At 31.6% G+C, this 14,936-nt stretch overlaps 1 protein-coding gene across 11 annotated transcripts in view; it reads left to right on the top strand.

The window, feature by feature from the left end:
• Nucleotides 1-14,936, top strand: part of EYA4 (EYA transcriptional coactivator and phosphatase 4) — a 312,586-nt gene that overhangs the window by 250,644 nt on the left and 47,006 nt on the right. For all 11 annotated transcript variants that reach the window (XM_074309793.1, XM_074309795.1, XM_074309802.1 and 8 more), the window contains 2 exons: nucleotides 8,784-8,920; nucleotides 10,220-10,303. In XM_074309793.1, the coding sequence (XP_074165894.1) occupies nucleotides 8,784-8,920; nucleotides 10,220-10,303 (221 nt within the window). The remainder of the gene's footprint in view (nucleotides 1-8,783; nucleotides 8,921-10,219; nucleotides 10,304-14,936) is intronic.

The following is a 14,936-nucleotide window of genomic DNA, read 5'->3' as shown; positions in this document are numbered from 1 at the left end:
AAGAAAGAAAGAAAGAAATACTTTCAAACCATTGTTGTTTAGCTGTTCAATTGTGTCCATGGAACCCAGAACATCAGTAGGAGAAGCAAAGTCTTTAAATCCTTAAAGAGAAAAATTAAATACAAGACTAACAATGTGTGTTTGAATTTCCATCAATGGAAAACACACACACACACACACACACACACACACACACACTTTCTGTTTGCTTACTGAGCTCCTTAATATATGTAAAATTCTTTTTAAAAATTAAAATATTAATGTCATTAATATTATTATGATGACCATTATGATCATTGTTATTATTATTATTACTGGGGAAGCTGGATCTGATAAGGGAAATTTCCCCCCTTAAATTATAGTGTAATTTATATTTTGTATTTAAGATATTCTTTAATATGTTTAATATATATGAGAATGCTTGCCCTCTAGGGGAGGGGGTGGAGGGAAGGAAGGGAAAAGTTGGAACGGAAGTGATTGCAAGGGTCAATGTTGAAAAATTACCCATGCATATTCTGTCAATAAAAAGCTATAATAAAAAATAAATAAATAAATTGTAGTGTGATTGCAAAAATTTTGTTGTCCTGATATACTTGAAAATGTAAGATTCTATTTTAAAAAAGAGTAATTGATCTCTAGGTTGAACATTTGGTTTATATTAATCAACAAAGGCAAAATTCCAGTATTTTGAATACATATTTATATATGCATATATAATGTATACATACACATACACACATATATATATACTTGGAAAATATGTATGTCTATATAAATATCTATGAATAAACATTAATATATTTATTCACATATGTATAAATGCATAAATATGCTGATCTTTAATTTAATGTTATAGAGCTGAACTTAATGAGAATTTTGGTAGAAAATTTATTTGCCTAGAAATTTAAAAAATAATCTTTTGGGATTATTGTTTACTGATGCTGAGTAGCATGGTTAATATGTTTTTGAAAGTTAGAGATTCATTACCCAATATGATTTTTAAATAAAGTAGTATTTATAAATAATTTTATCTCATTAATAATCAATTTTTTAAAATTCTCTTTTCTTTGAGAAACTGACTTTATTCAACTAAAGTCACTTTAAATTTGATTTTATTTATGAGCTAATGCTATGTCAAAAATTAACCATATTTTGCACCATGATTTCTTTTTGGTGACAATTTGGAATTTGGTGCATAGAGTTGAGGGAAATCAAAATGCTTCCCCTTTAACACAAATGGAAAGAAGAGACTACATCTTCATTTGTTTAAAAAAAATCTATTACTTTTGCCATTTTTAAAATAGAAACATACCTTGTGTTAAATAAAAGACAGATGCTCATTCTGATGTCAAGATTATCCTAATGAAATAAAGTCAGATATAAATACCCAGAATATACAAGGTGCACTTATTAGTTACAGTACTGATTAAAGGATAATTATGCAATCATGTACTGTGTTGGTTTAAGAATAAGCCTAGGGCAATTGGTAATGACTAATAGTAGATGGAAATTGCAAATAGCATTCAGTTATTTACTTTAGCTATTAAGCAGGTTTATGAAAGATTTAAGGATATTGGACTGTAGTAATTAAGAACAGACCTTTTAAATTCATTATCTTTATAAGGCTTTTGACTGCCATTAACATGAAATTTATCTTCTAGATATTTCAAATTTGAGATTATATTTTTAAGATAAAGATTAAAATGTTAAGAAAAACTAAAGAGTTTTACTACATTGCATTGTGTTGAATGTAGTTTTAAACTCTTTAAAATTAGGCACAATTAGTAATTTGAAAAACCTTTACTTTTTACCTGAGGACCTAAATCCACTTTATAGTACATTAGCTAATTAGGCTTCTTAAATGTGTCAAGATAAGTAAGAGATACAATGGATCACATCACTCTTTGTTGAAATAAAGCCCAGTCTCTTGAACAGGAACACAGTAATTGTTAAAGAGCCCCATGGTATCTTATTTTAAGACTATAATGAGGGAAGAATGCTAAATATTACTAATATATATGATGGTTTTGATAGAATGGACCTCATTAATATTATCTGTTGGTAAAGATGATAATTCTAAAACCCAAAGCAATTTTAATTTCCCCCACAGTATATGCAAATGTGTCTTGTAATTACTTGAGTTGGAAATTTGGCACAGGTATTGGAATGAACTACTTTCAACTTGTTTGATTGAAAAAAAAAAAAGTGTCACCAAATATTTAATGACTGGTTGAGTTCAAATTCTTGTCTTTACTCTTTTATCTAAAGACACAACAGAACTTCCAGAAAGTCCAAAGAGTCAGTATAATTCCATTTGGGTCAGCTGCCATAAAAGACAATCTATACTACATGCCCATTCTAGAATAGGCTTGCCAACTTTTAATGGTAGTCTGGGGTCTCATTGTCATAGAAATTGGACAAAACTTCAATTTTTTTGCGATACCATTTCAAAGAAAAATAAGAAGAAGGAGACTTATCTCCTTCTTTTTGATATGATAGATCTTCTTGTTAGTTTTGTCTGTCAATGTGATAGTCATAAGACACCAGACTTTTGGCTCATTGAGATTCTACTCACCATTTAGAATCAGCAAATATTGAGCTATCAGCACTGGTTCTTCCAGCATCTGATACACGATATACTTGACTTCACAATTTTGGTTTGGAATAGATTTTATCTTCGGTTGATTCCTGTGTCTGGAAATTTCCAAAAATCTATTGAACTTCCCTTACTGTAGTGATCATCTTACATACCTCCAGAAATGACCAACCAAATCTGCCTCTTTTTAATGTTCTTGGAAAAAGACTATAATGATATTAGGGATATTGAAAGCATTAGATTAATTGAATGATCTTAAGAAATTTTACCTCAAGGTTATTTTGAACCAAACCATTTAACTTGTGTCATTTAATTTGAATGAATATGTGTATTGAAAAACAGCATTTGCTTTATAGTGTGTAATAATTTTGTAAAAGTCAGCATAACAAGGGATTCTAATCTAACAGCATAGTAGTAAATAGAGGACCAAGTTAAGAAAGGTCTGGGAACAAATGCAGTTGATAATGTAGACTCATGGATAAATGCCTTTATTTCTCAATGCAATGATATAAGCAACTGATCACAAAGACAACATCATTTATAGACTAGTTACTGAATTCTATTAGTAAATGTTACTATTCTAATTCTTCATATGTGAAATCTAGTTCTTATATGTGAACATCTTTCCTCATGACAACTCTCTATGACAACAAAGCAATAAGCAGACATATTGGTGATCAGTAATTCATGAAAAATTGAAAAAAGAAAAGACTTTTAGTTTAACTTTTCTTCTTTGATATAAATCTCTATGAATTGGGAACTGAAACTTGTTTGTAATTTAAAGTTTTAGAATGTTGCCTGTGGCATTGTGGAGTTAAGTAATTTCCCTATGGTCACAAGAGAAAGGCAAACATCTGTCTGAAGTAGGATTTGAATGAGGGTCATTTTTTCTCTTAAATTCATCTATCCACTATGATGCATTGTTTTTTTTTTCTTAGATGAACAATGCTATGCACTAGGGCATTCAAGGTATAATTAATTTACTGGGCATTTTTACACTGGCATGCAAACAAAAAAACTTTTAAACTAAAAAGCTAGTGTGTACGTAGTTGTTTGCACATTGTCTTCCCCATTAGACCTGAGTCTTTTAAGGACAGTGATTATCTTTTGCTTTTCTTTCTATGCACAGTGACTGACAAGTGTTTTTTATTCCATTGTTTTTTTTTTTTTTTTCAAACCTATCCATGATCCAATTTGGAATTTTCCTGGCAAAGATACTGGAGTGTTTGCCATTTCTTTCTCCAGCTCATTTTACAGATGAAGAAACTGAGGCAAATAGAATTAAATGACTTTACCCAGGATAATATAGCTAGTAAACATCTGAGGTCAAATTTGAATTCAGGAAAATGATTCTGCCTGACTCCAGATTCAGCAATCCATCCACTGTACTTCTTACCTGCCCTGAGACATAATAAATGTTTATTGACTGGATGAATAGTGGCTATGATGGATCCTTTATAAGCATTACTACATACTTAATATGCCAGGCACCATGCTATGTCATTGGGAACATAAATACAAAAGTAACAAACCCTTGCTCTCAGGGAGCTTACATTCATTGTCATGCTTTTAATATGATTTCGTGTTTTGGCTCTGAATATCAAGTAGTGTTTTTAAAAATTTTGATTTTACTAGTTTATAAGATACTATCATAACATTCAGAATGTTTGCTCTGAAAAAACTTGTTTATACAGTCAGGCAATATGCTAAAAATAAAATTTTTCTAACCATATGGATACAGAAGGAGATTTTTTTCTGTTTGTTTTATTTTCTGGTTTTTTTTTTTAAACAAATGTCCCATAAAAACCATGAACTTTCAAAATATTTTCAACTACAGATCTTTGCATATATTTTGCAATCTTTGCATATATATTATATATGTTTGAAAATATATATTATATTTATAATATCTGCATATATTTTGTAAAGATACAGGAGAAGGTAAATGATGATTTCTCCATTATAACAGTGTTTAGGTAGAAGTTGGAAAGAACTTAATTATTACCAGAAACTTTTTTCTCAGTATTATTCTTTTTAAAATCTTCTTCAAATGACCATTTTTACATTTATTAAATAAGAATTCCCACTAACAAAATACTTGGTAAAGAGAATATTTTTTTTGGGGGGGGGATGGTCAAAGGGATTAAGTTAAGCTACCACCGGTATGATCATACCGGTATGATTCTTTGACTTGAAAGCTAATTATTCCAAAATTACAACAGTTTCTAGTTTGGAAAAGCAGATAACTAGAGATAGTTTATGAGAGATTTGAGTATATAAAAGGATATGGATAAATGGATATCTCATTTTAAGAGAAATTATAAGATAATGATAAATAATATATTAACATAATAATAACAAATATCACTTTGGCTACCCCCCCCAAAAAAATGAATACATAGATCTACATCATTTTTGGTAGACTAACAAACTGGCCTCTCTTTTTTAGCTATTTTAGCCAAGAGTTATATTTTAGTTTTGTTTTGCTTTTTTATGAAAAAGAAAATGGATAAGAAAAAATGAAAATTTATTTTTCAGTTAAGTGTATCTGTAAGAAACTGGACTTTGGTGCCATGAGACCATAACCAAGACACTGTACTAGAAAACAGAAATAAAATACAACTGTCAAAATCATGTGACATGATGACTTCACATCACATCACAAATCAGTTGGTCAGATTAGTCAATCAATCAAATGACAGGACCATCAGGACAAGGGACACTAATTGATTGTAACTTTTAACTGGAAGGAAAGGACTGAGGCTGAAAAAAAAAAGTGTTATATCATAGATTTAAAATGGGAAGGGATCATTAAGATCATGAGTTCAACCACCCCATTGTTATGCATTGAAAAACCAAGGTCCAATAATATTAAATAACTTAACCAAAGTCCAATAGGCAGTAAATGAAAGATTTTGGATCAGACTCAAGACCATTGAGCCAGCATTCTGTACAATCCACCAATTTTGACATGATTTTAAAACAATTTCTGATACTCATTTTCTTTATCCATAAAATGAAAGATCACTTTAGATGACCTCTAATATCTCTTCTCAGCTTTATCTTTGTGTGATTCTATGATTGTAAATGTCATATTACTTTTCTAGGACTCAATTTCTTCATCTTTAAAATAAAGAATTTGCAGTAAATAATCTGTAAGAATTCTTGCTGTTCTAAATTGTATTGTAAGCCTGGGTCTCACACCCAGACCCTCTTAATTCATATTTATTGTTTGAATAAATTAAGGCACTCACAAGTTGCTGAATATTTAACAAAGAAGGAGGTTAACTTCACACTAACATATCAAGAATATGCAAAAAGGGCACAATGACACTTAGCTCCTTTTAGCTCTATTTGGAAATGTGTCTGGTCAGTAGGTCATCAGGATATGGAGACTCTTCATTCTCTGACACTAAGTCTGAGAGGCCAAAGTACACATAGCTGGGACCTTTTATGCCTTCCAGGGAACCCAAGACCTTCAGGAAGGCTGAGACTGAAAGAATGTGAGTTCATCTTATTATATAGTGATTATGTTTTTCTAAGACTTAGAATCTATGTGATAAATGTAGAAACTTCAGTTGACATAACAATATGAAGGAAATATAGATTGAACAATGGAGATTTGCCAAAAAACAAAGGCAATTTGCCCTCTCTTTTCAGTGCCATTAAAGTGAAAAACTTGGTGGTTTTCACTAAACACAGCCCTAAGTACTCTCTTTTGTGCATGCTTGTATTTTCTTCTGTGTAAAGTCCACCTTTCTCTGCATATGCTTCGATACCTCTCCTCCTTCTATAGCACTCCACTGACATAGAGTCTTCCATCAATAATTGTTGTTTTATTTCATATGGTATACTAATAAAGAATGACTAAATAAAGAGTATTGATAAAGTGTTATAGAATAAAAATATGAAGAAAAACCATCTTTGGTGAAAAAGACAATTGATCATTCACAGTTAATTGCAAACCTTCTAATGACTGTTTATATACTCTTTTAAAAGTAGGATGCATACACATTAGCCAAGTATTCCTGATATGTATCATCATTGAGTTACATATAAAGCCACTTTCTGAAAAAGGAATTTTTGTCCAAATTGAAGGTGACTAAAATGTTGCTAGGTAAAATATCTTATTACTTCATATTATATTCTTTCCATCATTTTAGAACTTTACTTCTAAACAACAAAAAAGTTTGTATTTCTGTACTGACATATATTTTTTAATTTTTTTCCTCTCTTTGTTATACCATCCCTCATACCTAAAATGCTAATATCCTCGATTGGCTCCAAGAAACCCTGGTTCCCTTTAAGATTCAGCTCAACTGTTTCCTCCTAGAAGAGGCCTTTCCTCATTTCTCCAGGCATAATTCCTGCCTATCCTCTTTCCCCAAATTACTTTGTATTTATTTTGAATGTATTATATATTATCTCCACCAAGTTATTTCCCTTGTTTACCCTAATTTTCTTGATTATTGCTGTTGTTCAGTTGTTTCAGCTGTGTCCTACATTTGGTGAGGTTTTCTTTTTAGATACTGGAGTTTTTTGCCATTTCCTTCTCTTAATCATTTTAGAGATGAAAAACTGAGGCAAACAGGATTCTTATTTGCCCAGGGTCACACAGCTAGTATCAAAGGTCAGATTTGAACTCAGGAACATGAGTCTTCCTAACTTTAAGCCCAGTGCTATATCAACTATACTACCCACCTTCCCAAAACTTCTTAAAGCAAAGATTATTTCATTTTTTCCCTCTATATCCTCAGCATTTAGCACAATGATTATTATACAGTTGCAACATAATAAATGATTGATGAATTATCTTTACCTTGGAAATCCCTTCTGCTAAATTAAAGTATAATGAGTATAATGACATTCAGAGGGACAAAAAAGAAGTCATATTGGAATACTGAAGGTCATGAAAAATACATGATCATACATGGGACCATGGGTGTGTTATTATTCAAAAAACTTTTGCTAAAAATTTCCATTTATTTCTTATCAGAACAGATTTTCTCATCTCCTAGCTTTCATTTCATAAAATTCAAAGTAAAAGTAAATGTAGGAAGTATTTTTGACAGCATTTAATGGAATCATAATGGTTGCAACAATTGGTTTGTTCTAGAAATGTTTGTGGCTCACAGAAATATTTTGGCTAAAAATTATATGGTTGATGCATAAGGATGCTCCCTTATTAAGTGTGTTGAAGAAAATAAAGTGACATTGATGGCCTGTTGTGTCAACAATGAAAATCAACTTTTCTAGCACCCTAAAGATTCTAAGATTTAATTTTCAAAAGAATTTGAGAATTTCTGCTATCCCTTGTAATTCAGCTTTCAGAGCTGGAATGTCACCACATTTACAAGGCCTAAAAGATGTAAGGTTTAAAAGAAATCAGGCAGTAGGCCTAAAGTACATTTGATATCTTGGGCTACAGTCCTTCTGTCTATTGGATTGTATGAGGTTTACATAAGAATCCATATTTGTGGGAAAACTAGGAATACATTTTGCAGCACGAAATCACATGTGAATGTACTAAGACAGAGTAAATGTATTATGAGAGACAGGGCAGTAAGCTAAAACCAGTGCAGCAGATTCTTCTGTAGAATTAAGAATTTAGGTCAACCAAAGCATTTTTACTTTATGGTAGAATATATTTAAGTAATATTTTAGATTCATTAAAATACTTTTCTCAAGTACTTTGAATTTTATGGGTTTGCTGTTTCATATATCAAATTCATGTTGAACTTGCTCCATCTCATCTATTTTGAGATTGTTGTGTTATTTTTGTTGTGACCAACGTAGAACCATGACATTAAAGCAATGATAACAAAAACAAAAACAAAAAAAAATTTAGTGTTATTAGTAAGTCATAATGGATAACATCATTCGGGTGCATTTTCTATTTGTATTGCCCTATTAATTGTGTGAGGGACTTTGTGATGTATTGTGTTGTTAAATACCATTTCAACACTGAAATTCTGCCCATTCTTTGTTGTATTGAAATTTTGTTGAATTACATATTGAGTGAAATAAGAAAACTATTGGTTAAGGCTTATGAATATATTTGTTATTTGGATATTGGTTCCTATTAAAGTGTGATTTGTTAATATGAACAATAACCTATACTATTTCGTATGGCTTATCCCTATTGGCAAATGAAGCACTACTTTGACATGAATGTTTATATTTTCAGGAGATTTTGATACAGTCCAAAGCCCTTCCACACCCATCAAAGACCTTGATGAGAGAACATGTAGGAGTTCTGGGTCAAAGTCCCGAGGAAGAGGCCGGAAAAATAATCCATCACCTCCACCCGACAGTGACTTGGAGGTATGCCCTTTTCTAATTGATGAATGGTAAAAAAAAAAAAAAAAAAAAAAAATTCTTCTGCTGAAAAATAGAATCTGCCTTCTGTAAAATTACAGACATGATTTCAAGTTAAATGGCTGAAAAAGTTCCTGCCAAAAACCTTATGTATAATTGTTTATATATTTTGTAGCAGGCACAATTTAGGGCTTTCTTCCTTTATAAATGAACAAAAACAAAACTGAGATAATTTGAAAATGATATTACTTTGCAATTTCTAGGCCCGAGAAAATTTTTCTCCAATGTGACTCAAACAAGAGAGATGGACCAAAACAGAAGAATCTTGGTCATTTTTCTGATTATTACATTTGATGCTATGAAATCTTAAAAGACTTTATTGTCAATACTTCATGACATAAATTCAATCCACATATTAAGAAATATGCATCTTCCAAAAACATATTTGTGAAATAGCATCCCTTTATATGAATCTATATATCTGTATATAGTTTGATATGTGAAATTATCTCTGTGCTTTATTTTAAAATAAAGTAAACTTAGAAGAGAGACAACATGATATAAAAAAGCACTGTTATTTAAAGTTAGAAGGCTTGTACTTCCATCTAGTCATCAGTTCCTTCCACTGTAAAATGTGAATTTTGTATTAGATTATCTCTAAAGTCTTTTTCCAACTCTAGACTCAACTTTTACTAAGAAGCACTGAGATGAACCATTATTAATGCTAAAATTTTCCTTTTCTGGTATTATATACTTTGCCTAAGCAGAAACTACATATAAAAATCCAGAAAAAGCAATCCAGAGATAACATAGATAGATAATCATTTACTTCTCAGATGATTCTCTACTTTCCAAAGGAGATCATCCCAAATTTCTTTTAATTACCCAGATCAACTCCCCGCTTTAAAATTTGTGCCTGCAACTTATAAATTTGTTTGCACATCTTTCTCATCTTCATTTGTATTTTTAAAAACTTATTTATGCAGTATGGGGGGAAAAATTCAAATGTGTTCACCAGAATTTTTTATCTGAACTGATGGTGAATGATGAAATTAGCTGGATATATATATACTGTTATATATTTAAATCTAAATTACTTTTTAATCTAGAGTATTTTTGCTCCTCAGATCTTACAAAGGATATGTTTTGCTAACTTTAAAGTAAATTAATAAGGTGAAATGTTTTTCCATGATGCAGTGTCAAGATTATATCCATCTATGAAGCATGGTGATTTTCTGCTTGTAAAGGGATTTCTGTTTTCCCAGAACACTGTTATGTGTTGATGTTTATCATTTGTGTCTTCAGCGTGTATTTGTCTGGGATTTGGATGAAACCATCATCGTTTTTCACTCACTGCTCACAGGGTCCTATGCACAGAAGTATGGCAAGGTAAGGAATAATAAAAAAGGTTACATCTCCTGTTCCTATCATATTTTTTTCAAAAATTACCAGGCACATTTTCTTTAATAATCTTCTTTTTAAAATTCCTAATTTTGTGACCCATCAGAATACTGTTTTAATTATTTCTTTATTGGTGTTTCGTGGTCCATAACTTGAGTAGGCAACTTATAATTTAACCATACAAATAGAGAGGTATAGACATCTGTTCCCTTAATGCCTGTGCTTCTTACTAGTCAAGCAGATTCAAAAGTAAGGCAAATCATTCCTATCTTCATGATGATTTTCCTATCTTTTCAGGCCAAGAAAACTTTTCTTATCTTTATTTCATGATTATTTCAAGAGTTATTTCTTAATTTTACTTAATGTTTATGTATTCTCACAGTAGAAAATATGGTGTGGTGGGGAAAAGATTTGACTTAAGATCAGAAGACCAGGATTGTAGTCTTAAATCTGAAACTTTCTAGCTGTGCAACCATGCTTGAGTTATTTAATCTCTGTCAAGTTCAGTTTATTCCTCTATAAAATGGACATTATTCTAATTGTGTTATATGTCTATCCAGATAATGGCCAATATTATACACATACTATAGATAGATAGATAGAGATATATAGATAGGTATATATATATGTGTGTATATATGTATATGTATATATGTGTGTATATATCTAATACTGACCACATTTATGTGTATATATATATATATGTATGTATGTATACATATATATCCACAACATACATAAGCATATGTGTGATATATATGCATATAGTATAAATATAATTCATACAGAAAATACATATATCAAAATATATGTGTGTATACATACATATAATTGTATTTGTATTAGGACTATTATGAGTAAAGTACTTTGCACACCTTACAAGTGAGGCATTGTAATACTAGTAGAAGTCAAATTTTAAACAGGTACAAAAACTGTTCAACTCTGCTGTTGGTTCAAAATTGATTAGTTTTGCTGATTTCAGGTGAGGAAAGCTTTTCTGACAATACACATCAGCCAGCATCTTACAACTTCTCCTCTTAGAGAGTTACCTGGACACTTAGAGGAACTTTGACTTTCTTAAGTTTATATAACCAGTAAGCAAATCTAGGAGAAGACCTTCATATTTTCTGGCCAAAATAGAAATTATGGTTATTTACATTCTCTTTGAGTCAGTTTTTTGGACTAGGTAAAAGAGGCCATTCTCTACCTCATTTCTTACCTAACCTTAATCACTGACTGGGGATTGCCTCTTCAGTCAACTAGCCTAAAAAGTACAAGGTCTCCCAGTGTATCCAGGGACGTCTCCAGTCATCCTGATCTATATCTGCCCACTGGTCCTACATGACACTGGAACAGAAAGAAAGGAATACGTAGCCCTGCCTCACTTAAATCCAACTTAATTATATGTCACATAATGATCCCCCTGATGCCATGATCCTCTTGGAGAAAGTAAAGGACCAAAAAACAAAATCATCATAAGATTCAGAGATAGGACTACAATTCAGGTCTTCCTAACTCTTAGGATAGTTGGCTATCTGCCTTGCATTTCTTCCTTTTGTGCCTGACTAGTGGAATTGAAACTTTTTTGGTCTTTCAGTAATTGCTTTGTATTAAATTTCGAGGAAAATTTGTTGGGCTTTATAAAAAGAGTTGGTATGTACTTGCTCTGATTTAGCCTGTATAGGTTCTAATATCTTAGCTCAGCACTTCTTAAACTTTTTCCACCCATGATCCCTTTTCCACCAAGAAATTTTTGTATGACTCCAATTAAATAAAATTGATACACAAATCAAACATTTACTGATAATGTCATAATTTTTCAGCTCCTAAATTCAGATACGAGACCTAATATGAGACTGCAACATACAGTTTAAGAAGCTTTGCCCTAGATATATTTCTACTGTTATGTTGTTTCTTCACTTCTGCCTCCTGTGTTCTTACTATTCCCTCATTTTTGGTTTGCTTTTGAGAGTTCTTATTTAAACATTCTTTTATGAAGAATGTCTTGCACTATGATTTTTAAGAGTCCCAATACACTCATTGGTACTTTTGTTTGGTTTCCTCTCACCAGTAGTTCTTACTGTTAGTCATTTTCAATGTTACTCATTACTGTTTACTTATGTGTATTTGTACCATTGAGAAGATTGACACAATTCCAGGAATATATTGCTGAGTGCACAGTATATTTGTAGTGTCTCTTGATATTTATTGCTACTAATAGTTGTGACATTCAATACTTTTGTTCTAAGTGAATCAATCAATCATGGATAATTGTCTTACAATTTGTTCTGTCCATACTTTTTGTTTCCCAGAATTATGCATAATCATGCAACCACACAACTGTACAATTGAAGTTGTACACTGCCATATTTTTATGATTTTCCGTTTTCAAAAAAAAAATAACACTGAACAAATTGTAATTTCAAACTCTGATCATGAGACACAGATTTATAAAGAATATTATTTGAATACAAAGACCCCACCAAACCTAAGTTATCTTAAATCCCAAATTCTATCTCACTAGATCTTAAAACAGAATCCTTAGGCTACCAGCATTAATTACTCCTTTGTAATCTCAGTCAGTAACAAGTCATTAAGTCATGAGTACAGAGAGTGGGATTCATCATTGCTGTAAACCATCTAGTTTTGAATATTTTACAGCATTCTGACTTCTTCCAGAATCATCAACAAATGGAAATTGGGCTTTACTTTATTTGCTGACAAGAGGATTGGATTAGGTGACCTTTTAGACAGCTAGGTGGTACAGTGTATTAAACACTAGGAATATATTTAGAATAGGAATAATGTCAAATCCTGCTTGAGACACATACTACCTATGTGATCGTGGACAAGCTATTTAGCTTCAATTTCCTCATCTGCAAAATGGGTATAATGGTAGCATCTATCTTACCAACTTGTTGGGAAGACCAAATAAGACAGTATACAAAAAGTACTTTGAAAATCTCAAGGTGCCTTATAAATAATACCTGCTATTATCATTATAACCTTAAATACATGATTCCAAATCCTTTGAAATGTATCTGTAGGCACATGAACATTTTTTGAATATACAAGTGAGAAATTATCTTCCTATTTTCTTGTAGCAGCATAGTAAGAAGCCTAAAATAGGGGAAGTTGGCTACTATTATTAGTCATACCTATTTACTGACCAAATGGCCCTACTTTATATTTTTCATTTGATCAACATATATGTGTATTTTTAAAGTAAATACAAAACCAAATTATTTTTTTTACTAATTTTTTAAAAGAAAATAACTCTCCATTACTTTTTTAAAAAGAAAATAACTCTCCATAAGTTCAGCACATAGCAACTACTCTGGTAAACCTCAACCATGATTTACTTTGTCTGCCTTAGTGGAGATAAACAATATTAACTATAGATTGCAAAATTTCTTTTAAAAAAATTTTATTCTTTCTTGGTCTTTGATCTTAAGTATTACTCTAGGTCATGCTGATGAAACAGATGTAGTCAGAACCCTGCCATAGAGGTTAGTCCAGCCTGTAATTGCTGAAATTGGCAAAGCACAACAACATGCTGGGTTGCTGGTATCTGCAGTGGGATTGTCAGTATGGGCAGCTGAGGAAGCACTAAATGAATATAGGAAAGCCAAGTTCACTAACACGTATCATTATGGAAGGGAAGGTCTGGCTGAATATTGAGGAGGCAGCAGGGAACCAAGGCATCAGATCCAAAGAGACTAAGAAAGAATGTAGGCAAATAGCTGAGTCTGAGTCACAGAAACTGTAAACATGGTTTCCAAAGAAGGCATCCAAGCCAAGTGGGGCAAAGAGAAGGGAAGCCTGGAATAAAAGAAGCCTAGGTCAGAATTATGGTGGAGTTGACTAGAAATTGGCAGGGTGGATCATAGCCAAGAGGAATTATCCATCAACAGCTTCATTTTGACTGGTTCCACCCATAGGGCAGTGTTAGCCTCACTGGTATCTTTAAAACTGCAGATGTGTCAAAGCCTACATTCTGAAGTCTAAAACAATAAAATAATATATGCACATAGAAGATCCTTTTCTTGTTCACTATGATCACTATCAGTTGAAAGATTTCTTCAATACTAATGCTAACATCTAGTGAATGTTCATCAGATATTTGTAAACCTGAATTGATTATCATTCTATTAGATTCAACAAGCATCAATTAATACATTCCTATGTGTCAAACAAAAGAAAATGTATGATGATAAAATGAAAGAGGGAATGTGCACATCCCCCTTTAATTTTAGTTTTCATTGTTTACACTCCCTTAAGTCTAGAAAATCAACATAATAAATCAAATTCTAATTTGTCAATGTGTTCCTATTTCCAAGGTGCAAATGTTCACATAACAAAACAAAACAAACCTCACAAGCCAATTAAAGCTTGTCCAGGAATACCTATAGTCCTAAATACTGTCCACACAAAGACCAAAAAAATGGTCCTCCCTTCAAGGAACTTACGTTCTGCTGGAAGGAACCAAAATTATTTATGTTAATAATGACAAATGTTAAAGATTATGCCTTTTAAGTACCTAAAAATAATTGCCATCATTTTTCTAAATGTTATCATTAAATATATCTACTATTTTCAGAAGATCTGATCTATTGGTCAG

Source organism: Sminthopsis crassicaudata, chromosome 4 (assembly GCF_048593235.1).
Source record: "Sminthopsis crassicaudata isolate SCR6 chromosome 4, ASM4859323v1, whole genome shotgun sequence".
Classification (NCBI taxonomy): Eukaryota; Metazoa; Chordata; class Mammalia; order Dasyuromorphia; family Dasyuridae; genus Sminthopsis; species Sminthopsis crassicaudata.
Note: the sequence above shows the minus strand (reverse complement) of the source record. Positions and strands in the feature narration are given on the sequence as shown.